General features: G+C 42.8%; 1 protein-coding gene across 1 annotated transcript in view; it reads right to left on the bottom strand.

The window, feature by feature from the left end:
• LOC114636981 (complement C5) overlaps positions 1-26,680 on the bottom strand; it is a 78,608-nt gene that overhangs the window by 20,827 nt on the left and 31,101 nt on the right. Inside the window, exons 17-29 of the mRNA XM_028785105.1 lie at positions 25,249-25,446; positions 23,677-23,767; positions 21,697-21,770; positions 20,954-21,093; positions 17,201-17,428; positions 15,826-15,886; positions 12,891-12,980; positions 11,230-11,442; positions 10,718-10,793; positions 7,567-7,726; positions 5,982-6,077; positions 3,996-4,167; positions 1,050-1,255 (exon numbers count right to left, since the gene is read on the bottom strand). Coding sequence (XP_028640938.1) covers positions 1,050-1,255; positions 3,996-4,167; positions 5,982-6,077; positions 7,567-7,726; positions 10,718-10,793; positions 11,230-11,442; positions 12,891-12,980; positions 15,826-15,886; positions 17,201-17,428; positions 20,954-21,093; positions 21,697-21,770; positions 23,677-23,767; positions 25,249-25,446 — 1,805 coding nt within the window. The remainder of the gene's footprint in view (positions 1-1,049; positions 1,256-3,995; positions 4,168-5,981; positions 6,078-7,566; positions 7,727-10,717; positions 10,794-11,229; positions 11,443-12,890; positions 12,981-15,825; positions 15,887-17,200; positions 17,429-20,953; positions 21,094-21,696; positions 21,771-23,676; positions 23,768-25,248; positions 25,447-26,680) is intronic.

Here is a 26,680-nt window from a genome sequence, read left to right as displayed (position 1 = left end):
ACACAGTCATGAACCACTTCACGACAGAACATGCTCTGAAAATGGATTGCTGGGCAATTTCACAATCGTGTAAGCATCACTGAGTGTGCCCACACAAACCTGAGTAGTGCAAGTCAATCACAAACAAGAGATACAGTGAACGTCACACCTGAGTGTGTTACTTGTGAAACATGCATGTATTAATGTGGTTCCCTTTTAGAAGCAGAATGAATGCATTCCCAATAAGGACAAGTTATGGTATAGGGATGGGGGCGCATTTAGATGTAGAACATGTCCTTAGTAGCTGAGAGCTCCTGTGTTCAATGCAAAGAAACCCCAAATAAGCACACAAGCCTGTAATGTAGTTGTCTGTCATTCTTAACCAAACATCACTGTATGTAGTTTTAGGTGTCACATGTGTATGTGATTGGTAGGGCAGCAAGTTTGCTCACATCAGCACCAGTACAAACATGTAATGTGTTATATACAACATTAAGATAGCCACAAATCTGGTAGTAAGCAGTAGGAAGTTTTTAGCTCTGTTATAATTTTATGAGTCATCATATTTGTGGTCATTGTTACATAATGCACAACTGTGCATTATTCAACTGCGTAACAGTGGTCACGACAGAAAATGTATTTGATAGGTAGATAACTATAGTGTTAGTCATGCAGGAGAGGAATCATCAGTACCTTTGTTCCCATGGCAACCACTGCTCACTAAATAGGATGTGATGTAATTACTGATAACCTATCAGCTTTCCATGGTCTTTAAAGATAATGAAAGAAGCACACTGGGTATAGACTCAGGAAACGTGGGTGCTGATGTGGATCCTTGAATAAGCCTCCTTAGGCTCATGTCCTCTTCTGAATAATGAAGTTACCAATACAGATAACCTCCAGGGTCCTATGATTCTAGACTTGATTTGTACCTACAGCAGCTCATTTGTTAAAAAGAATCACAGAGTCCAGAAAGAGTGTGAAAAGTGGGAAACAAGAACATGGATCAGGCTAAGCACATGCTAAGAGCACACTAAAGACATGCTAAGGACACACTAAGGACATGTTACCTGGGTGGAATAAAAGCCGCCTCCATACCTCTGCTCTTCAGATAGCCATTTGATGATTGGGTTGACATAATTCATCTCCTTCAGGTTCAGGCTGGTGAGCAAAGCATAGGCCGTGGTTTCTACCATACCTGCCGTGCCACTGTTGGGTACAGAGCTGTCTGGATGTTGGAGAGTGTCTCTCCAGTAACGGTAAATGGGCGGATCACCTGAGGTCAACACAGGACATTCCTCAGTGCAAGTAAAGACAAGAACTCAATGCAACCCTAGCACATAGTGACTGCTCTCTCTCTCTCTTCCAGAAGGTTCTTTTCTCTGTAAGAACTTTATCAAGGTGGCCTAGAAAAGTCAAGAACCAATAATACAGTGCCCCTCATCCCCATTGTAGAAGAATGGCCACACATGCCAGGGAGTCCATCCAGTCTCACAGTGGAGCGGCAAGCCTGATCTGCCAGGATTTCGCAGACCCAGCTATCTGGGTTTATCCTCTATCCTCTCCTATTAACTGACCTGATCAATCCAGGAAGTTCATTAGTTCTGTGGAACCAGTCTCCTAACACTGTCCATAGATAATATTCACTTCCATTTGGTGAAAGTCACAAGAGATACACAGGGGAAAGAATTTATAGGCCAGCAAACACCATCCATAGATGGATCATCATTATTCACATCGGTAGAACAAACTTGGCATGATATCGTTTTCCTTGGAGGAAAATGCCACAGCCTAGAGTGTGTGAGGTGACACCCACATCATCAGTTGGCCGCTCTCTTCCCGACAGAAGGCACCCATGTTTTCCTATGTGTAGCATCTCCCAGGACGTAGATCCTAACTGACCTTTGCTCTCCTCCAGTAACATGAAGGAATCACTGCAAACCTTTCTTGGGATAATTTTTTTTTTAAAAGTAAGGTAAGACTTTTTGTAAGGTTAATCTAATTTTGGGGTGTCTTTTTATAATTAATTATTACATGATTTACATGACTCTGAACAAGATTTTTTTTTTATCCTGCTCATACTCAGATTTACCATACTTAAAATGAAAGGTTTATTTAGGTTTTAAATATTATTTGAATTATTCAGTTCCCACTAGCTTTTTTGTTTTTTTTTGTTTTTTTTTTTTTGTTTTTGTTTTTCGAGACAGGGTTTCTCTGTGTAGCCCTGGCTGTTCTGGAACTCACTCTGTAGACCAGGATGACCTCGAACTCAGAAATCCGGCTGCCTCTGCCTCCCAAGTGCTGGGAGTGTGCCAGCACTGCCTGGCTCCCCCTAGCTTTTAAAGTGTATGATTTTGTAATTCATCTTACAATTCCCTAAGACGTTTTTGTGCTATTTCCAAAGCATCAAAGAAGTGGTTTTGAGGTGTTAAAATTTAAACATTTTTAAAATGATGACAGAGGTGATATTTTGTAGATAGTCATAAACCTTGCATAAAACTTGTTTAATGTTTAAAAAACTCAGACTGGGACAAGGCTCAGAACTGCTAGCCATGCAACAGCTACTACTGCCTCCTAGGGAGACATAAGTCAGGCCACACACTCCTTGGCTCAGTGACTTAAGTTAGAACGTGCTGTGCCTGAGACAGGCAGCCCTGCCCTGGAGGACTCGGTTTGGGAAGTGGGACAGCACAGGCCCATCCCAGCTGCAGTTCATCTTCTTGTATGGACACGGCTGTGGCTCATGCTGGTTTGTTCTCACTGAACCAGTGTTGGATAGAAAGAGCTTGGCTCATGAGGATAGATAAGTGGATGCTTTTCTGGGGGTATAGGTTAGTTACTCTAGTTCAATCTTCTCTTCTGTCTCCCCAAAGGGTCCACTTGTCTTCCCATCATGAGGGCTTCACCAGATGCTGGGCTGTGTGCTTGGACTCCCAGAGCCATTTGTTAAAAGGGATCTCTTCCCTTTGCCTGTCTCTGGTACTCTATTATAACAACAGAACATGTGCCAAGACAGGTGCTTTAACTGTTTGCATAATCCTCAAGACCCTGTACTGACCCCTAATGTCCTTCCTCCCCTGCTCTTACTTCTGCTCTTCTTCTCACTGCTCAGCACACCACTGGCCTCCATGCTGCTACTGAAGCACCAAGAATGCAAAGGCCACAGGACATTTGCACATTTCTCTACCAGAAACGACCTTCTCTACAGCTTTGGGCCTTGCTTCCTCTCCATGTTTACACTCAAATACAGTTATGTGCTGCGCAATGATATTTTGGCCAACCATAGACCACATGTGACATTATTTACCGTATGGGTATAGTCCTTAGATTCATGTCAGTATACTCTGATGCAATGGGAAAACATTTCTCTGAATACACGGAGTGACTCTCTGCCCTATCATGTTCTTGTGACTTACACCCAGTTGCATAATCTAAACTTTATTTATTATATGTGTATGTAAGTGGGTGCACTTGTGCATGACATGCTTGTGGAAGTCAGGGGGTCCCTTGCAGGAGCCCATTCTCCCCTCCCACCAGTCTTGGTGAATGAACATAGGTTGTTAGGCTGGGCAGCAGCAAGCCCCTTTACTTACTGAGCCATCTTGTTGGCCCTGAATGTTTTGTTTCTTTTTGTTTTGTCTTATCTGAAATTCTCGATCCTCCTGCCTCAGTTTCTCAAATGCTGGGATTACAGGAGTGCACTACCACACTCAGCCAGCTTAGATTTATTTGGCTCTGGTTATATTTGTTGATTTGTCCCTTGAGTGTGGAACAGTGCCCAGACACAGGAAGAATCCATCAGATGCTTAATACCTCTCTGTTGAATGAATGAATAAGCATTTTCTGAGTGAATAATGACTTGAGTAACAGGATTCATCACCCTGTGGCGTGATGGATAGTTCCATCTGGGCAAGGATGGCATCTTCGTCTGCTTTCAGTGTAACCCACTTCCCAGGAGTGCAGACCCTCAGTGCTCAGTCAGCGTCTGCCAAGCACCTGTGTGAAGCAAGTCCTACCTTTAACCAAAGCTTCCCTCTTCAGGGCTGACACAATTGAACGAAATTTTGGGTGGGTTCTGTCTCCTAGGGAAAGAGCATAGGCTACAATGGCCAGTGTGAAGGTGCTCTTGGATGGCAGGGTGTTTTCCAGCAGGAAGGAGTCAGCTTTATCTAGCGCTGTGTGGATTTTCTGGAAGCAAGAGCAGAAGCCAATTACCTTTCCTTTCCCAATATCAGCCTGTAAATTGATGAGAGCAACTCTAAGGTTGCTGGCATATGGCTGGGTGGGGGAGTAGGAGAGTAGAGGAGGTAGGAAAGGTGGAAGGGGGGGAGAGGAGGGAGGTGGGGGTTATGAAGACCTTGGAGACCTATGAATACAATCAATAAAGCAAATCTTTTAGAGAGAAGGGGTAAAGACTATCTCAGAAGAAACCACAGGAGTGTCCAGTTTGGCCTATTTTTTGTCACTGAGTTCCTATTTTCACTGAGAAGTCCCTTGAGTTTCTGATTCATCCCCAGCCCCTGGGGAGAAGCACCAGGACAGACAGGATTTTCTACCTGTGTCAGCAGAGCTGAGACAGTCTTGTGCTCAAAAGGATTATACCAAAACAAACAGAACAGAACCAGAGTTGCTGGAGCTCTCCAGCCCTGGAAATGGCCTAGGAAGAGCTCCTGTCATGTCCTGAGATTGCTGGAGAGCTGCTGTGGATGAGGGACCAGTGAAAACCTGCTAGCATCCTGCCTGACTCCTCTCCCGGATCAACCTGTGTGTCCTGTGGGCATTGAGTGTCAACCGGCATCTACCTGCTGGGAGCTGGTTCTTGCTGATTATTTTCTCGTAAGTGTGACCACCAGTGCTTATGGATCTACCCAAGCAGAATGCTTCTGGTTTTGTGGCTCTCATTCAGCACATCCCACTGGGAACTGAAATGTCAGCTCAGTTGTGTAGCCTGATTTACAGGACATGTCTGGTTGACTTCGTCTTTGCATGCAGAAATGCTTAACCTCAGTGCAGGTCTCTAGGTCTTTCGGCAAAGGGCTGTTGTCTATGATAACCTTCAGAAGCTTTTATAGCCTTGTTCTTTACGACATGGACTCCCATGGGACCTGGAGCTTCCTGATGGGCTAGACTGGCTACCCAGCAAGTCTCAGGGATCCTCCGGTCTCTGCCTTCCCAGGGCTTGGCATATAGGCATGGTGCGGATCTGAGCTCAGATCCTCATGCCTAAAGCCAAGCACTTTACTATCTCCCATCTTCCACCTCTGGAAGCTTCTATGCTGGTGGAAGAAAGTAGATTTCCCTTTACTTCCCCAGCTTCCAAGCAAACAAAAGAGTATGACCCCCAAAAGTAAAACTGATTGGATGCCAGAAAGTCTCTGCACTGCTGAAGGCAGTGGCAAGGTTTAGCAGAGACAAGTTCAGAGATGAGAGTGGGAACCCAGGGGCTGGAGAGATGGCTCAGTATGCTAGAGAACTGGCTGCCCTTGCTGCAGGAGACCTGAGTTCGAGTTGGGCTCCTAGCATTAATATTAGGTGGCTCACAGCTACCTACAACTCCAGTTCCAGGGGACCTGGTGCCCTCTTCTGGCCTCTAAGGTGGACAAGCACCTGTACACACACACACACACACACACACACACACACACACACACACACACAAAGATAGAATTTAAAATTAAAAAAAAGAGGGGCGCTAGACACATTGAATCATTCTCCAATCACAATCCCAGGTAACTCTCCCAGCTCTACTATTTAGTGATCAGTGACAATGAGCCACGGAAGGTCTCCTGCTTACAGTGTCAGCTCTGTCAACTCATGGCGAGTCTATAGGTTAGACTACATGTTAGAATCTATCCCGGTTGGGAAACCCTTTGATTCTGGTCTTAAGGTTATTTCCAATAATATGCAAAGCAGTTGGAAATGAAGTGTACTCTGGTGATCCCTACCCGCCCCCAAGTTTGTGACAGGCTAATCCAGGCTAGGGAAAGCAAGCTAGTACTTACCATCAGGGGGCATATGTCGATAGCCTTTCTAATTCCAATCACAGAAAAGGCTGTCAGATACAAAGTGTTCTCTTGGGCTTCAACAGGCAAAGTACCCTAGAACAAATGGAGTTTTAGAAGAGGTAAATGGTCTTGTACAGATCTCTTTTGGGGATGTCTCTATGTTTCTACATCATGCACTGCAGCTGGATGCTTACTGTTGCCCAAGAACCCTGGAGTTCTGTCATGCCTGTCTTAGTCCAACTCCCCATCTTCACCTGTCAGCTCCATCTCAAGATTCTCCACCACATTCAAACTCCCCTCTCCTTCAAGGTCCTGTTAAAATGCCACATCTGCTCTGAGACTCCACCTAGGTCTTTCAGGGTGATCCAATGCCAGGCTTACGAGACATCCAGTGGAGCTGTTCTACCTCTCCAGACTTATCTTATGCACTCACATTCTACTACTCTCGGCTGTAGTTCTTTGAATAATAAATTTCGCTCCCTCCCTTCTCCTTTCTCCCTTCTCTTTCCATTTCTCCCCTCTTCTCCACTCTGGAACTAAAATTTCCAGGCATAATAGGTATATGAAAAGTGTTCTGCGTTACTAGTAATCAGAGAAACTCAAACTAGAAGCACAAGGAGTCACCAACGCACGCTGTTGCCATGGATATGACAGAAAGATAAAATGTGAATGTTGACAAGGGTGTGGAGGAATGAGAACTGCACCAGTTGCTGAGGGATTAGCACAGCCACTATAGAACATGGTACTGAGGTCTCCAAAAAGTTAAAAACAAAACTGCTGGTATACCAGCTCTACTCCAGGAGGATATACACCCAGGGAGGGAAGACACATTTCATTCCCATGTTTACTGCAGCACTGTTCGTTATCGCAAGATTTGGGACACATACCCCACACATTTTAAAACAGGTTTTCTATCATAAACATGAGCCGTTTTGGTAAAAAGGACAAATGAGTTAACTTTGAAGAAAGATTCAGACATGGGGTTGACTCAGGGTCCTGTTTCTGCCCCTCCTACATTTCTCAGATCACATGTGCAACAATGTAGACTTGATCCCCTGCTGTCAACGAAGGGCTTCCCTTTCACTACCAAGTATAACATACTTGAAAACCCTTCAAGTCTGATTTATATGCTAATTGTCATCCTGGAAAGGGAGTCTCAACAATGCATTGTTTAGATCAGGTTGGCCTGTGGGCATCTTTATGGGTAATTGTTGGAAAAAAGATAAGCACCCTGTGGGCAGCATCATTCCCTAGGTTGAGATCCTGGAGATCTCAACAGGAGAGTGGTTACAGTGAGCTTAGCACCTTAGAGCAGGTATTCATCCTCTCTTCATGGTCTGACTAGCTTGGTTCCTGCCGCCATGACTACCTGGGTACAGTGGGCTGTGGCCTGCACTTGTGAGCTGAGGCAAGCCCTTCCTCACAGAACTTGCTCTTGTCAGGGCATTTTATCAAGGTAACACAATGAAGCTAGGACAATTGTATACTTCCCCACTCTTCCTTAACCTCCTATAATAGGATGGGAATAAAATGAGAGGCTGTAAATCAAACTAATGTTAATTTACATATCAGATTTCCTCACCTGTAATTTTATTGGTAGATATTGGGAATTTTCCTTGAAAGATCCATTTTGCAGCTGACACTTTTCAATCAACCATAACATAGAGTTACAAATTGAGTTTTTGTCCTGTTTCACATACTTCGCTATCTGTCCAAGCACTCTCAGGGCAAAAGCTGTCAGCCTTCAAGACAAGACCACACACAGAGTTTATATCACCGAGTTTCTCCTGGCTTTCTAGTGACAGAGTAGTTTATTTGAAGACTTTATTCAGACATACAACTCTAGAGTAAGTCATTTTGCAAGGTGACAAGGAAAGATATTTGAAAAATCTTCAAAACATTTAGTCAACAAATATAAACAGCACATCTTTGCTTAGCTTATGACACTGTTAGCTAGCACTCAAGCTAAAAATTGATTTTTGTTTTTTTTTTTTAAAAAACGCCATGTTACAGTTAAAAGTTACAGGAGATGGGGGAAAGCAAACAGTTTTGAGTCAAAGTACTGACCCATAAAAGCAAGATGTACAAGAGGAAGATCACTGGTATTTGAGCCTCTCTGAGGTCTGGCTTCTTTCTGCAGCCTCTCTTCCTGTTTAGCTCTGCTGTGGACTCAGAACCCCCACCTGACAAGAGGTGTTACTGATCTCACCTACTTAGAAAGTGACTACTGCCCACTAACAGCCATGCCAGACTGACACCAAGGACAGAATTCATGACCTCTCTAGCTGCCCGAGAGCCCACTCTTGGAAGCCCTCTCATGTCCTTTGGTTTTTTGACTCTCCTTTTTCCTGATTTAAAAACTTTGCTTTAGCCAGGTGCGGTGGTGCATGCCTTTAATCCAGTACACCAGGCAGAGGCAGGCTGATGATGGCCTTGTGAGTTCAAGGCCAGCCTGATCTGCAAAGCAAGTTCCAGGACAACCAGAATGCTTATACAGAGATACCTTGTCTTGGAAAAAAAAAAACCTGTTTTAACTTGTATTTTTAAAATGCACTTTAAAGAAAAAATTTCAGGAGCAAAACTTTTCAAAAATCTCAAAGCACAAAAGAATAGTTGAACAACGACAACAACAACAACAACACTCTCTCCTCTCTGTGTCCCCTTCCGTCTCTCAACAGGCATCTACTGCTTTCAAGATCCAGCCAGCAAATGCAAACTGCTCATCCATGACGGCTGCGTTGTTAGCTAGCACACAAACTAAGCATGCTTCCAAATGGCAAATGGGCGTCTAGAAGCTTCTTGCCCACCTATCTATTCCACTGTATTAAAATATCAGTATAATACTTACAGTTTCCTGTCCTTGGGGCTTTTCCCATTAATATCTTTTTTATTATTTACTTTAATAATAGTGTTTTTGTTTGCTTGTTTATTTTTGTAGTTTTGGATGCCCTGTGAGCTGAGGCTGGACACAGATCTAAAGGGGAGGGTATCAAAAACCAGCTGATGACTCTGACTTAATGAAAGACAGAGGGTTCCGTGAGGGACCGGAAAGTATGTCTGAGAAAAAAAGTAATGGCTTTGGGATGCACCGTATCTGGCGCTGTTTGTATCCAGACACTCAGAAATGTGGATCTGCAGCCAGAAGAGAAAAGTAAAGTCTCAAGATGTTCATTAGAGACATTGGTCAGAGAGCCATTTACTTACAAGTGATGGAGGTCTTGGACAAAGATAAGACTGTTCAAGAGAGATTACAAGAAAGGATGAAATTTTCAAAAACATCTAAAATTCACTTATTGTACCTTGCTGGGAATGGTGGTACATACGCACAATCCTAACACTCTGGAGGCAGAGGCAGGAGGATTGCTGCAATTCAGGCCTGATCTAAATAAGTAAGTTTCAGACTAGCCAGGGCTACATAAAAAGACTCTGTCAAAAAATTCTAAATTTTTGCAGACTGTAAGTGTATTTTATGCAGTAGGGCCCATGAAGTACTGGGCACCCATCAAGTCTTGTCTTGTCTCTCACTCTTTGTGGACATGGCCTTGTGTTGCAGCCCAGCTTTGAACTTATGTTCCTCCTACCTCTTCCTCCGAGGTGCTGGGATTGTAAGTACACAGCACTATGGCCAGCTATTGGTTTCATTTTTTGCTTGTTAAAATTAAGTATCTTCCAAAGGGAGAAATAAAAACCCAATAAAATAAATACAATTAAAAATCCTGTCAAAGCAAGAGAGCATGTTTTGAAAACAAGCTGCTGTCTACACATTTGACTCATTCAGACTGTCTTTCCTTAAATTATACGGATTACAGAAACTATCACTTGCTGGATGAGATTTATTGAAGATATGAGGTCCTAGGAACTCATGAAGCTGCCCACACACTGCAAGCATCTTATGGGGACACAGAGAGAGGAAGGAGGATGCACTGGGTGCAGTGGGGTGTGGTTTTATACAGAATGAGACAGCGGAGACCACCTTAAGAAGGTAACTTTCAGTAAGTCCTTGAAGTAAGGCATCCAGTTTTGCCCTGGGAGGAGCATGGCGAACAGAGGGAGGAGTCAGTGCAGAGGACCTGAGTGGGGAGCACGTACTATCCTGTGAGTTAGAGGAGCAATGAGGGACCAAAGGGCTCCTCCAGTGGAGCACAGAGCAAAGTCACGGTGAGGGAGAAATAAGGAAATGTTGGTTCTCACCCGAGGTGGGAAGAGAAGCCTCTGAATGGCTCTGAGCCCTGAGGCCACCGTGGCTTCTGTGCTCAGTTTCAGGGCAGGAGATCAAGTCTGGAGTCAAAAGAATGAGAACTGAAAAAGCTGGCCCAAACCAGGGTGATGTGCTGAAGCTGGGGAAAGGCTGTCAAGTCCAGAATCTATCTGAAGGTACATCCACACCCCTTACCTAGATCAGATGTGGTTGTAAAAGAGAGAGAGAGAGAGAGACAGAGGGGGGAGGGAGGGAGGGAGGGAGAGAGAGGTGTGGAAGGACTGGGGTGTCAAAACAAATGGAGGAGAGCTTCACTATGAAAGTCATTCATTCATTCATTCATTCATTCAATCATTTAGTATGTGCATTCATGACAAGAGAACAATTTGTGGAAGTCAGTTCTCTCCTTATACCATGTGGGTGTTGGTGATGGAATTCGGGCTGCCCAGATTGGCAGCAGGTGCCTTTGCCCACTGGGCATCTCCACGAATGGATCAACTACTGTATGAAAATAGAAGGTAAGTCTGTTACTTACCAGGTACTAGCACTTGCCCCCCTCCACATGCTGTAGGAGTAGTCAGCGTCTCTGTAGGACAAGACGCTCACCATCCCTGAGAGGAACCAGAACAAAAGAAGACAGTCCATCACTTCACGGGCATGCTGGATCAGCCATGGGGTGGGGAACCCTTGGTGGTGTGAGCAGAAAGCATGGGCTCTGTGGCCAGCACTGGACTTCTCACAGGAACTGTGTGAATTACTTGAGTTGGGAATCAAATAGAACATTCTGACCCCCCCCCCCTTCAGAGAGGATGGGAGAGCACTGTAGAGTCTGGAAACAGGTGTCTTGTTTCTCATCCAAGCATTTTAGTAAGTTAAGCCAAAATGCTTCAGAAAGAGGACATGCCATGGTTTGGTTTTTTTATTTTTGCTAAAATTCTTTTATAAGTAATCATATATGTATAATTCTTAACAATTGAAATATTATATTCAATAAGATAATTTGCTTAAAATTCTGAAAATGATGTGTAAAATGGTATTTTTTTTTACCTTCTTTTATTTTTTTCTGCAGGGTCTGTTTTGTACTTAATGTGTCAGGATAAAAAAGATTCCAATGGTTTCCTGCTTCCAGGTAGTGGAAAACGTAGAACACCGGGACTATGCTCATGAGTTCTGCCTCAGCGCTGCCCCTGGGGAGGTGGGTTAGGATGTTGATGCCTTCCTTACTCAGAACGGTGGACAAGACTTCCCCTATAAGCAGTCCTGAAACAAAAAGAGACCCGAGTGGACACAACCACTCGCTATCCGCTCCCAACAGTATATTCTGAAGCAGAAATGGCCAATGTCTCTTCTCTTCTTAAATATAAGCAGCTTACCTGTGTCCCAGAATTCAGGGGAGAAAGCTGGGTTTGGTTAGGAACATGAAGTCTGGGTGGCAGGTAAGGTAATGTGGTAGACAGATGGCAGCATAACTGGGTGCTGACACCATAACCCACACTGACCGATCCTCAAGTGAAGCAGAGCAAAAGAGTCTGAACGACGAGGGCGCTGGCCCCTCAATCTATAGAGCGATATTGTGCAACCTTGGGCAAGCCAATTTCTTATACATCTAACATCAAGCTCTCACGTGATCAAAAAGGCCCTGACTAGTTCTGATACTCTGTGATTCCAACATTGGATCCGAGATGAAATGCAGCCAGGACATTCTGTCCTGTTGGTGATGTGTAACCTTGCGGCAAGGGCTGAAGCCCCTGGGTAACCGATCAATGACGCCCCTCCTGCAAACACCCTGGAGAGCAGAGAATCCTTGCTCGGGTTTGAATGCCTCTGTCCCTCCATCTGCTGGAACCTAGTCCACATAGGCGGTGGTGTTAGAAGGCGTGATTTTCTAGGGGGTGTGGGGGAGCCATTTACCCTATGATATTTTGCTCTTCTACCTTTAGTGGTGTGAGGGTGACCCACCAAGACAGCAGCTGTAAAAAATAGGGAACAACCATTGCTGGGGACTCCACTACCTTGATCTTGGACTTACTAAACTCCAGAATATGAGCCGGTTCTTCACAAATTGCCCAAATTCTGGTGTTTCATTATAGCTGCACAAATGGGCTATGTGAGCCCCACACCCTCAGGACTGAAGCTCGGAAGTAAAGCTGGTACCTCAAGGCCATTTGCAGGCCACAGTCTTTAGTGGAGGCAGGACTGGCTGCCGAGACCATGAGAAGTTAAGTGTAAAGCAGCTGTACCCCATCCTAGAGAAGTCACTGGGCTAACAACTGGTACCCTATCCTCACAGGATAAGTTCCAAGTACATTAGGGGAAGGGAGTTAGAAAAGTAATCAAGAGTTTGAAGACAAGGGAAATGGAAGACAGAGTTCTGTCAGAAGCCAACCTATGTGTGGAGAGGAAGAAAAATAGTAATCATGAATTTGTTTGATTTTGGTTTGAAGTGCAGAGTGAAAAAGAATGCCGTTTATTTATCTATTTACCTGTTTTTGAGACATGCTTACTCAGACTGGCTTCATCTCACTATGTAGTTGTGAATGATCTTCAATTTCTGATCTTCCTGCTTCCATCTCCCATGGCTGGGATTACGGGCGGGCACCGCTGTACCCAGAGCTGGGATTACCGGCAGGCACTGCTGTACCAAGGGCTTCATGCATGCTAGGATGCCACTCTACCAACTGGCCCATAAGTTGGATTTGTTGATTTACCTTTTATACTCAAAATCCTTTGGACGTTGGTTTTGGGGACCAAATCTAATGGTATCCTGTATGGGAATTCCTTTCGTCTGTTAACAATACCTACAATAATAAAAAAAATAGTCAAGGATTTTTAACCAAACCCTAGGCTTGTATAATTTCCTTAAACAAAACATAAATTTGGTGTAAGATTCTTGGTCTTTATAAGGCATGAGATAAATGACTTATATACTCAACATTATCCACCAGGAAGAGGTAGCCTGTCCCAAATCACTGACATGTAATTTCTGAGTTGTCTGACCACCAGCTCCATCCGGAAGCATGACCAAACATTCTTCTTACCTCCCCTTTCCCTAGTCTGACTTAAGCAGTCTTCTATATGCACACAGCTCCACAGCTTCAGAATGCCAGTGTCAGAGACGTTTAGATTACAGCCACTCCCTATTTTATGTCATAAGTAGTACCATTTTAGTGGTTAACACAGACACTCAGAACTGTTCCAAGTGCTAAGAGTAACTGACTATGAATGCTAGAGATGGGCCATGTGTATGAACCCCAGACTCCTAGGCTTCGGGAACATCTTGGAAGATGGGGCATAAAGAATGTAAGACGGGCAAGAACTCTGTGAACTGTCTTCTAGCTGTGAGGTGACTGTTGTGTTCATGAGCCCACGGCAGCTGTGCTTATGTGCTCAGGGTCAAGCCTGAAAAGGTCTTGCAGGGATGAGGGAGGGGGCCCTCAGGCCGGTTATGTAACAGTTTCCTCTGAGACTGAAACATTCCCTCCTCCAGGAAGCTCCTTAAGCAGAAAGGTAAACAACTCAAAAGTAGTTCCAGGAAGTTACAGGAAGACCAGATTCGCTGGGTCCCTCCCTGCCAGGCTAAGTGAGAAAAACTTCAGCCTTTCAGACAAGCCAAGCTGCAAAGACCAGCTGCTTCCTGAAACCAGCTGGGCTTCCTGGAAGAGGTTCAGATCAGCTGAGGTAACAGGAAATCATACCCTCCAGCTTGCTGAGCTGCCTACAGGCTATGCAGTGTGCTCCAGGCTCCCAGCTTTTGTGAACTGTCACTTACACTGAGGTGACCTTTGGTGATGCATCTGTCTGTGAATCATGCCTGCTTTTGTAAGTAACCTGTCACCCATATTCTGGTAAGAAAACCCTGTATAACTTGTTGGTTCACCAAGTTGAACTTTGATGGTATTCTGACTTTGGTCTGTCGGGAGCTCCCTATGGTGGACGAGGATATTTGTGCTGAGTCACCCCAGGGAAAGTATTGTCACACAACAGACTCTGTCCCTCCTGAGGAAGCTGTTGACAATTGATAGCTACCAAAGAAGGGAGAGTCAGCTTTATTTAGGGAGGTAGACACTGATAAGCTGCCTATACCCTGGTGGGTGATCTCATATCCGTGAATATATGGGCGATACTAACTGGACCCAGTGGGCTAAAAAAGAATAAAAATAAAACAAGTAATGAAGTAAATAAATAAAAAAAAATTAAAAGAAGACATGAAATTGGGAAGGAGATGATCTAGAAGTTGGGGTGGGTAGTGGAGATTAGCTATGATCAAGATTGTATTCATGTATGAAAAATTTGAAGAATAAATAAAAACATTGTTAAAATATTCTACTACCCCCAAAACATGATGCTATTTGTCACTGCACTGACTGAGAGCCAAGCTTCCACTAAGCTAGCTAAGTCTTATATAAAAGGTCTGTTTTTATTAGAGAGAGAGAGAGAGAGAGAGAGAGAGAGAGAGAGAGAGAGAGAGGATTTCTCTACGTAACAAAGCCCTGACTCTCCTAGACTCACTTTGTAGACCAGGTTGACCTCAAACTCACTGTGATCTTCCTGTCTCTGCCTCCCGAGTGCTGGGATAAAAGGTATGCACCACCATGCCCAGCTGAATTTTATTGTTTTAACATTGTACAGGGATAGTACAGGGGGTACCAAGATCCAAGGCTTAACTCTAGGGCTCATGAAAGTCACTATAGTGAAAATCCAGCTCTAGCACTTAGCATAGTCCCTGGCAAGAGGAAGATGCTATACATAAGTTCTGAGATCTCATGGATGAGCTGCGTGGTTTTGGCAAAGATACAAGAACATTCCTCAAGCAGCATCTTTGTTATTTAACCCTCGATAAACCCTAAAGAGACTGTGTAAAAATGAGTCAGTGAAGGTGTTTAGGAAGTTTGAATTGAGGATGGCAGGGCATGGAGTTTAAGGAGCTTAGCTATTGCATGTGCCACAAAGCAGGGCACAGAGTTTCTATGTTGCATTTACTCCTTAGTTACAGATAGGTAACTAGGTAATCCCGAGGATTTTTTGAGGGTAAAAATAAAGCAGACAAAGAACTGGAGTACAGTGATGTTGTAACAATTTAACAAGGGCTGTAGTAGTCTGGCTGGCTGAAAACAGTTGTTAGCCCAGCCCATTCAAACATTCAGAAACAGCCTGTACTTAGCCCAGGATTCAGTTCCTAATGAGTGAATAGCTCTTGCTTTGAGAAAAGCAGGAGAAAAGCTCTTGAGAAGATTCACAGCATATCAACTGAAGAGACAGGGCAGTCGAGAGGACTTTCTGAGTGACTCTGTGGTGTCTCCAACAGTGCTTTTTAGTTCCACAACAACTTGTTTTCAGGTGTTCTTTAGACAGAGGCTTTTATAATAAAACACCCTGTTACTGTTGTTCTGAGTAGACTATATCGAGTGCAGCAGATGAATTGTATTGCAATGTGTTCCCATTGTAATGTTCACTAAGTATTGGTAATAGAGTTATGCTTGGCTTCACTCACACAGATCCCAGAAGCGAGGGCAGTGCTGTAAGAAACGGACATTGCTGACTACACACTGAGCATTCTGAAAAGTGGCGTTTTGTTACATTAAAGTTACATTTTAATTCTGTAGCTGGAAGATGACACATGAAAATTGAAATCATTTTTCCTACCATAAATTCCCTTAGGGTCCAGAGTCACACCAGCATAGCTTTCCCTTTTGACTCCTTCTGGCTAAAGAGAAACCAGAAAACATTCCGTTAAGGGCATAATTATATTTATAAGACATGAATTTCCTTGGATCAAGTTTCTCCAGTCCACTTTGCCAGTTAAAAAATAAAAAACCCTCCTTCTCTGAAAAAGCAAACTTGATATAAATACTTCAATGTATACATGCAATGAGTAGATTCTGGCTATTTGAATATTGATCAGAGTGAACGGTCAAATGGATGTTCTTATAGGTCAGGCTATCGGTCTGAATGCTTTGTATGTATTAACTCATTAGCTCCCACAAGCCTCTGGGAGGTAGGTGCTACAATAGCAGAGGAGGAAGCCAACGAGGAGATCAGTAATTTCTCCCATGAAATGCTGCCAAGAAGCTCAGAGCCAGGACTGAAAGTGTCAAAGCCTGCTTCATTTCCTAGTGTGAATCAGACATATGCAGGAACGGCACAGCACGGAAGAATCAGCACAGAAGGTTTGGCACAGATTTTCTTTTCAATAGGGACTCAGTAAATTGGCCATGGTGGCTTCAAACTTGCCTCAACCTCCTGAGTAGTTGGGATTACAGACATAAATCACTGTGTTGGCTGAGTACGCATTTGCTGAAGCTAATGGCATAACCCAAACCAACCTAGAGACTGGGGGCTTCGGACAACCTGAGAGGCCGTTAACTGGACGAATTAGCTGTGTAATACTTGGCAGGAACAATATTTCATGTTAAATTAGAAAACCATAATTGTGGAATTTTAATGTCAGGAGAACATTCAGAAAATGGCGGGGCCAACAATAATTAATGTGTTGTTTGTTTTCCCCTTTGGCCTGCTTATTACCTACTTATAAAGTGGGAAATCTACATGGCGAGGTCTTTAAATGTCTCTTACTTCATTATCTTCACCATTAAGCTGACATCTTGTACATAGACTTCAAGATAAACTTTCTGAATAGGGTGGCAGGGGTGACCCAGAAGGTGTGTTTCAAATAGCAAAACTTGGGAATCTCGAAGTTTGGGCTTTATTGGTGATTTTCTTTTCCTTTGTGGCTTTTGGTATTTTTATTTTCTGCAGTAATCAGGTATCACTTTTCTATTTAATAATCTTATGCATAATTTCAGATTAATGTGTAAATTGCAAGAAAGCACCACACATTTGTGCAAGCTTCCTTGGGCTTCCTCAGTGGTTACCATGTTCTATTTACACCGGGTTACCATGTTCTATTTACACCGTCGTTTCTCTCCCTTGCTCCTGGCCCCAAACATAGTTATTGACCCAAATTGTTGATAGCATTTTCCCCAGAAACAGATTTTTAAAAGAACCATATTTTTCTTACCACTACCCGTAATGTCTTTACTAAGATTTCTCTCCCAAATGAAGTCTCCAGTGAGAAGTTTATGGAGTGAAGGCCAATTTCCAGAGGAAGCAGGTTGAAGGTCACCAAGTGACTGGAGGAGCCCTCTATTCTCTGGCGCACACATTTGGAGGACCTGGAGGTCTGATGGCTAGCAGCTGAACTTCCTGAAGTGCAGATCCCCTCCACAGCAGACATTTTAACACAGAACTGAAATATAACAGGAGAAGAAGTGTGTAAGAACAGCTCTATTTGAGCCTCATTTGATGAAAGAGCAATATGCGTGTGGATATGTGTGTGTGTTTATGTATGTGTGTCTGTGTGTGTGTGCATGAATGCATGCATATATGTATGTATGTATGTACAGTCACCTGAATTATGCTGGTCTGGACACAAACTCTCCCCTGGTTCTTAGCAATGTCAAAGTAACCCCTCTGGTTCTAAGGCCTGGTAGAAGGCTCATTTCAGATTTTCTACAGGTACGTACAAACTGATGTGGGCCATAGCGATGTCACGGAGTATCTGAAAACTCTACACTAGTTTAGAATGGTCATACCTTCCTCAGGGTGCTGCCCACTGGATTATGTCATAGCTACCAGTATTCTTTGTTCATGCTACTGTGATATGGTTATTTTGTTCTCTCTCCATTCTGCATTTTGGGTAACAGGAGCCTTGAGTTTAGCTGTTTGGTGTCTTACCTGTGCCTTTACCTCAGCCGTTGACTTATAATAAATGGTAGAGTGGTAAATGACTGAAAACTCTGTATGCGGCTGATCCAAAGGCTTACCTAATGTGTACCCAACTCAAGTCCCTAATTTTATTAACTTCCCACTTGTGCCCCATTCTACTATAAAACTAGAGAGATGTAGATTGTGTGAGCTCTCTCATCTTCTGGTAACTATTCATTGATTTCTGGCTCAAAGAGTGAATATATTCTCATCTTCAATTTGGTGAAATGATAGAATCAAGAGCTATGCTCAAAGAATAACATCGATAAAATCCAGAATCGAGCAGATAAAGCACAAGATAATGTAGACATTCAATAGCTAATCTAGAGGGAGTTTTCCCCAAATGTAAAATGCCTTCTGCCCATTGGCCAAATTTTTGAGTCAATGCCAACCATTGATGGACATAGAAGGAGATGCAGAAGACAGTGGACCAAGGATTCTCCAGGGTTGTAGATGTGGAACAGGGGAAGGAAGACACAGAAGAGTCACTTGATAGCATTCACATAAGTTCGTTACAAAAGCCTATAACAGCTGGGTATGATGTCATAAGGTTTTGATGCCAGCACTTGAGAGGCTGGCCCAGGAAGACTGTAACTTTGAGACTAGTCTGAGCTATGCAAAAAGTTCCAGGCTAACCTCAACTGCATGGTGAGAGCCTGTCTCAAACAATAACAAAACAACCAACCCCCAAAGCCCTAATCCAAACAATAATAACCACAATAAGTCCTTGATGTAAGTTGAAATTAGAACTTTTGAAACCCATGGAGCAATATGGAGAAAAAGCCAAAACTTACTTCACAGACTTCCATGAACATCAACACAGACCCCAGCTGCGATTAGTATCACAGACCCACAAATGGTCCCTAGAGACTGCATGGACCTGAACATCAACATGGCTTCAGTTGGCACAGACTGTTGACATCTGCTTTGCCTTTAGTGGCAACATGGGCCACAGACATAGACATAGTAGGACCCCAGACCTGGACATGGCCCTCGGTGGCAGAATGGCCTTGGATATCACCATGGTCTCAGGTAGCAGACCAGACCAAGGACATCCATGGGGCCTTCAGTGGTAACTTGGGCCAGGGACGTAAACATGGCTCTCAGCTACTGTAGGACTGTGGGCACAGGACAGTGGACTACATGTAGCAAAGTGGCTTCTAGGGGCAGCACGGACCATAGAGGGCTTTCAAGGAAGTCCAATAGCAAAAATAATGGTTCTTCATCTTGGCTATCTTGTTGTTGCTTAGAGCCATGGTGATTGATCGTGTGCCTGTGCAGCATACTTGGGGACTGAGTCTGAATGTAAGCTCCAGGCTGCTGCACACCACCCTGTCATCCCTCCTCAGCAACGATATGTCCTTCGGTTCCACCTCAGGCTTCTCTCACATCTGTCAACACCCACCTCATCTCTAGTTTTGCCTCTCCACGACACACACTGCACTCCTCTCTCTTCCCTCATCTCTGTTGAGTATCTGTCCGCTGCAGTGGCACTGGAAACGGTAACCCATCTCCCTGTTTCTTCTACAGTCACCTTAGCAATGGGTTCGAGAAAACGCCTTTCTTGTTTGCCACAGTCTGCTCTGGTAGCTTCCATTTAATCTATAAATCCTGCCTTCTCCAAAAAAAGAGTTACTTTACACATTTAAATGATGTATCAGTCTCAGTTCAAGTACTGATGCAATTTTTAAATATTTAAAAGTGTTTAAAAATTGCAGATTGGCATCTTTAAAAAACTTAAAATGAAACATTTTAGAAGCTGATTTGAAGGCGTACTAATGGAATACATAGTTTCTTTGAAATGTATGCACATATATGTGTATGTATGTATGTGTGTATGTATACGAAATTTGGTGAAGAGTCACTGAAATACTCAGTCCTAAGAATAAAATTAGAAATTTAAAAATATAGTTAGATTTGTGAACCATGTTGGGTTCCTGCCTAACATCTTGTGACTGTGATAAAACCTGTCAGCCTATTATATAATTAGTTGTAGGGGTGCTCTACAAAGAAAAGAGAAATGGTGAGATTCCCATGGTAGGAGTTCATCACTGCACATCATTGATGAGGGCTGATGGAGTGTTAGCCAGTATGGCTAAATGATGGCTTGTGAGTGCTAGCTTGTACAGAGAGGAGAGTAAAAGCGTCAGCGGACTGGAGGATGATGGGAAGGGTTGAGTCAATCAGTGGGTTGGGGGTTTCTTTGGTGTTCAGACTTGCTGTGGGGCTATTAACAATGGTGAGTTAGGAAAATGGGAAGGAGGCTGTGGTTGAGAGTGGGGAGTGGGAGTGGGGAGTCTGAGGACTGAGGAAATGAAGCATAAGAGAGCTCCTCTTTCTCTGTAGGGATGGCACCTATCTTGCCACGCCCCTAGATTCCAGACTCCTGACACATGGTCTACATCTCCATTAACCTGCACCTTGCAGTCACGTTTGGCTAAGCAGCCCCTCCCAGAGAAGTTTGCATCACCATCCACACAGGTAGAAGGCGTGACTACAGGATTCAGCCTCAAGAGATTTCTATATTCATGAGTTACCTATAGGTCGGAGGGCATAGCTAAATTAAACGACTCCCCTCTTCCCCTTCCCCTATTTAAGCCAGCTCCTCCCTGGCTTAAACGGGGGTGAGGGGTTGCACATCTATATCCAACTACCAGGCCATGTACAATAAAACTCTTGGAACCCACAGACTTCTCGTATCATTGGGGCCTGCCGTCGTGGAAAGCTTCCAGCCTTTGGAACTCTGGACTTTCTCGTGCTATCGGGGCCTGCCCCCTGGGTTTCAGCTGCAGACCCGCACACGTTGTCCTTCAGACTGGCATCACATGACCCTTAGCCTGTCCCTTCCTCCTATCTGTTCCCCTTCATGTACCAAAGTGTACTGCCAGGACAACACTCAATGTGTGTGCACATACGTTCACGTGTGTGTGTGTGTGTGTGTGTGTGTGTGTGGTTATTCTATTGACATTTCTCTCTTTATTCACATATACCACAAAGCACTACTCACTATTGTCCCAGAGGTCATATAATTGTAAACGGTTCCTTTCAATTGGATTTGTTCCCCTCGTACAACAGAATATGGTATGTTCATCTCCAGGAAGACATCTTTGAGCACTTTTGCCTTGATTATATCAGCAACACATACGCCTTCAGCCCAAAGGGAAAGCAAGGTAGGGTCATGTTAGGGAATTCTTGTCACATTTTGTTAGCACTAACATGTCACATTGGCTTTCTTAAAAAAAATAATATTTAATTTGCTTGCCAAATACTTAATTCTATTTAAAACATGAGAATGCTTATTAACTAGAACACCAAATCTTTAAATATATTTATTGTTGGCTCCATTTAATAAGTATAAAATTTTGTTTGTGAACACCAAGATTTTGTAAACAACAAAAATATTAAACAAATGAAAGTAATCTAACAGCTACTTATAAAGTATCTGCGTTAGTCACTTCCTGGGAATGCCAGCCCAAGGGAGAAAACAGAGTTGTTTCTATCTATCCTCAAGCTCCACTCATGTCAAAAGTGAAAGAAAGTATGGATTTGATTGCAGCTGTATAGTTGACAGAGAGTAGAAGGGCAGACGAAACTCAGTAGCTTCAAAGGTGTAGGCACATTGGAGTCTTTTGAAAAGGAAAATTAAAACTTTGCCTCATATCCTGGGTGAATTAAATGTACAGTAACAAAGAACTACATCTTGCTGAATCAAATCCTGCTCAAGTGAGCATGTGACTTATGGTTTCTTACCATTGTCTGAAATGCCAATGCCTTGAATTTCCCAGGTCGTTAGTGAGTCAGGCAGTGCAACCTGAAGCTGGTTTCTGGAAGTTCAGACATTGATATTTGTGATGGTTAATATCACCAACCTGACAGAATCTAGACCACTCACAAGACAAACCATTAGCTGTACCCATGGATGGTTTTCTTGGTTAGATTTAGCCTCTGGATATGCCTGGGAACTATTTTCTTTTCTTTTTTTTTTAAAAAGATTTATTTATTTATTATATACGAATACACTGTAGCTGTCTTCAGACACACCAGAAGAGGGCATCAGATCTCATTATAGATGGTTGTGAGCCACCATGTGGTTGCTGGGATTTGAACTCAGGACCTCTGGAAGTGCAGTCAGTGCTCTTAACCACTGAGCCATCTCTCCAGCCCCCGGGAACTATTTTCTTGATTGGATCAACTGAGGAGAAAAGATTCTCCTTAAATGTGGGCAGTACCATTCCCTAGACTTGGGTTCTTGCATAAAGAGGAGAGGCTACCTGAACAGGAGCATTTGTTATATTTGCTTCCCAATTGTTGATGTCCCAAGTTCCTGCAACCAAGGCTTCCCGACAGCAATCGCCTAAATCTTAAGAACTGTGAGCCACAGAACTGTGAGCCACAACAAACCCATCCTCCCTTAAGTTGCTTTTGCCAGGCATTTCATCACAGAAACAGGAAGAGAAACAAATACAATATTCAACTGCAGTGAAACATTAGAGTTGCTAGTAAGGAAAAACTCATCCAGACAAATATAGCCAGCATCTGCCTACCGGTCTCAGGTTTGTAGACATTGTACTTGTGGCGTGAACATTGAAGGAGAAAAGGATACCTTTGAACTGTTGCCCTGTCAGAGCATAGAACATGAAAAAAGATACATTCCCTATTGTTATGTGTCAAAATATGTGAGTAAAGTAGTGAATTGTAACACTGCTTGTAACAAATCAGTATAACTAAAACCTCCTGGCTATGACTAAGCCTGTGTGTTTATTGTAGCTATGGCCTACTGATTCTTTATAAGGAATAATATCAATAATGTACCAAGTACAAAGTGTCTGTAAGTTGTGGTCCTACAGTCCACTGGTTTCCTGTCTAGTAGAAGAAAGTTATAAAAGTGAGTTGCATGTCAGTGTAACCACTGTATCAAGATAGCATTGAAAGAGTCCCTTCAACACATTTGAATCTGTGTCTATACAAGCAGGACTCTAGGCAGGTCCTGGATATAAAATAGAGATCTGAAGTCAGGTTTTGCTTTGAAAGTATTGACTTTTTTTTTTTAATGAAGAGACAGGTAAGGAGATGGACCACTGTAATACCATGTGATTCCTGCAACAGAGATAACCAGTCTAGCCATGTTCTGGTGCAGGATAGATGGTTCTGGGATATTTTACTAGAAGTGCTGAACTAGGAGCAATGTTGGATGGAGTGGTCAATGATGTGGAAAAAGGATTTCCAGCGGGAAGGGCAAGGAGACACACAGGGAGAGTACCACAGCGCATCACTAGCGTGGGGCTGGCTGAGAATGATGAGGTGGGGCTCTGTGTTTTCAGCATTGCTTCTGATACCTGCTACAGAGACTTCCCATTCAAATTAAAACCCTAACCAAGAGTTTAGCAAACTACAACTCTGTTTTTGTTTTACCTGTTTGTTTTATATACAGATACCTTTTGGCTGAAAATTGTTGTCCAATATGGTGTTTAGCACATAGCTGTGTGCAGAAAATGCATATTAAAGATACATTAAATAGAGTAGCAGCCTTCTTTACTAATAATTAATATTGCCCTGGACTCAATTCTCACACAAAAGCACACTAAGCAAAATTAAAACATAAAACAAAATTTAACCCAGTAGTGGCATTATCTTAACTATAGGGGAAATAGTATTGTCCAGGTTTTTGGCAATAACACCGATTTTTGGTAACTTTCCACATTTTTTTTTCCAGAGAAACATCACAGATACCTTTTGGGAACACGATGAACTTCCCATAGCCAGCTCTCTGGAAAGTAGCTTCGGATTTCTGCCTTCATCACTGGCAACAGGGTCTTTATGTCTGGGAAAATATATTTAGTTATAGAGACCAATATTAGTTCTGCTTACGGGTGAATTTTTAAGTAAAACCATTTATATATGACCTACATGTCTTCAAAAAGGGTCATCAAGGCATTGGTTAATGGTTTTAAAACTGAGTTCTAGGCCTTAACATGTTCCTGTACTGACGAAACAGCAAAGGGATATCTGGAGATTTGTTTCCTGTTGAATGTTCTGTCTTTCTGAGATTTTACAAAAACACCAGTGAGTCTATAAAATTATTTATAATTCTGTGATTTTTGACAGGTTTATATCAGAAAACATGGAAGTTTTCTGTGATTTCTGGCTTGTTAATTTCTATTTTCATTAATTAAAGTGGATGGAACCTCTGCTTCATCCAAGATATACGAATAGGGGCTGTGGATTTACCACTGAGTCTCAGAAACCTAAAAACTGGGTATACTATGGGAAACAACGACTCCCAGACATTAGCAGCATAGGGCTAGATCCCTGAGGAAAGCAAGCCGGCTCTGACCTGCCTCAACTCCCAACCAGGGCCATATATAAGCCAAGGCAGGCAGGGAGCCACACACAGCCCTGAAGGCTGATGGCTGCACAGATCAGACTGTGGGGAAGCCATGCTGTCTAGAATGGGGAATAGACTCAGCAGGGAGGAAGGCCCATCGAGGGTGGGTACCATGTAGCTAAAGCCAACTGGAAGATGCCAGTTGAAAAACTGGACAGTGAAAAAAATATATATATATACATACTAGATTGTTCATCAAAATTACACTTGAAGGAACAAAAACTGGGAAGCAACTTGGTGTACATGGTTATGGCAAAATGATCCCTAATAGCATGGGTTTTTAAAACTGCAATACCATTTATGGCTGTAGAGTCTATCCATTGAGATAGATAACACTTAAGATACACCGCTAAACAAAACAAAGTAGAAAAGGGGAGATACCATTTCACTTTTGCTTCTTTTCCTAAAAATGATGCATAAATGAAGGTCCTAAAAGTTTTGAACACATAGAATGTTTTATAGATTCTAAAAATCACATTGTTGGCTGAAAACTGAAATAAGTCTTCCAGTCACAAATAAACTTAACATTTTGCTCAGTTTAGAGGTCTTTCGCTGCATTTGGTCAGTGTAAACTCAAACTTCATTTTCAATGGCTATAATGTAACAGAGCCATAGAACTTCAGAGTTCGAGCATATAATGCAGTTATCCAAGCAAAGGTTCCTGTTGGAGGCTCACAGGATAAACCATCGCTTAAGCTTTGGGGATGAGTTGGCTTTAGAGTTACGCCGGATCTGGATCCAAACTTGACTGGGCACTGTCAAATCCCCCAAAATAATGGAAATATTTGGGTACAAATGAGATCTCTTTTCCACTTCTAGGTTTTAACTGAAGCATCAAAGCTACCTTTCTTAGGAGCATTAATTTACACAGAATGTCCCACATCAGATAGAATTCTGGTAGAAGAACTCATACTTACGAATCCTTCCCAACTGTATGGGTTTATGGTTGCTTTCTTTTCGGATCTTGTTCGCAATAGTACAACACTCGTTGAAGGCCCTGATGCAGTGTGGGCCTACGGTAACCCGGGCAACTCGCTGCTCACAGGTTTCGTAGTTGTTCTCTCGGGCTCCATCATAACAGCACTTCTTTGGCACACGGTGTTTGTATTTAGCAGCTGAAATGGTGGCAACGTGAGAACCTTTGTCATGCGCAGCTGAGGCATCGAAGATTTAGAACTTTCAGGGGATATTTGGTCCCTAGCATCAGATAACCCCCTCACTCAGCAGCCCCAGAAGGGCCAGCTGAGCAGCCACTCTCTGGAACGTCTCCAAAAGCAGGGATAATGTGTCCTCTGCAGGTAATCCGTTCCAACTCGTGCTGAATGGTTGAAGGGCCCCCAGCAACTAAGCAAAATACTAACTTTCAAAAGACTTCAACCTTTTTTAAGTAAAACAAATGTAATATTCATGATACTTTGACATATTTGAATATGGCACTAGCTATTATACAACGACTGGATATCCTACTTTTTCTAACATTTTTCTGACATGGTTTATAGACTTTCAGTAAGGGTGTCATCCTGTTTTCTAAGTACTAGTAACAGCAACAAGATTGATGAACAACTTGTCTAGATGACGCTTCTTAGTTTGTATTCTTTACATGTTAACATGAAAATAAATAGTAAGTAAAATTAAAATTTATTACAAAAAGATGGTTAGCTATCTTATTACCATTTAAATGATTTCCATTAGTTGTATTTTATAAAGAATAATCTAAGCCAGTGGTTCTCAACTTTCCTAATGCCTGTAACACAGTTTAATACAGTTCCTAACCCTTTAATACAGTTTGCTGTGGTGACCCCCCAACCATAAAGTTATTTTGGTTGCTACTCCATAACTCTAATTTTACGATTGTTATGAATCATAATGTAATATCTGTGTTTTCCAGTGGTGGTCAGGGTTTTGACCCACTGGTTGAGAAAGCTGATCTAAGTGCTGTTAACTGTTACATATATAAAAGAAATAGGTTTCTTGCTAATCATGGACTTTGCCAGAACAAAGTCAAAGAACATGATGCTAATTATTAGGTCTGTTGAAACACTTGTGATGAACAATAGTCATTACTTTTTAATTTTTAGAGATAGAAATGCTTCCTTTTTACTCTAAGAAGAGAACTGAACCCAGGGCCTGTGTGTTCTGGGTGAGCTCTTCACTGAACTGTATCTCAGGCGTAATGATACAAACAGAAAAGGCAAGATTATGGCCAGTGAAGTACCGGCTTTGTTTGGACTAAATTTCCTGAAAGGGATGACCTAGATTTCCACACATCTCTGATTTTACCTATTCTTCTGGAATTTGGGGAGGTGCTACAGTGTTTCATTTCTGCAGCTTTCCATATGATCACAATGT

Source organism: Grammomys surdaster, unplaced genomic scaffold (assembly GCF_004785775.1).
Source record: "Grammomys surdaster isolate TR1022 unplaced genomic scaffold, NIH_TR_1.0 125098, whole genome shotgun sequence".
In the NCBI taxonomy this organism is placed as follows: Eukaryota; Metazoa; Chordata; class Mammalia; order Rodentia; family Muridae; genus Grammomys; species Grammomys surdaster.
This window is presented reverse-complemented; position numbering and strand designations above follow the sequence as displayed.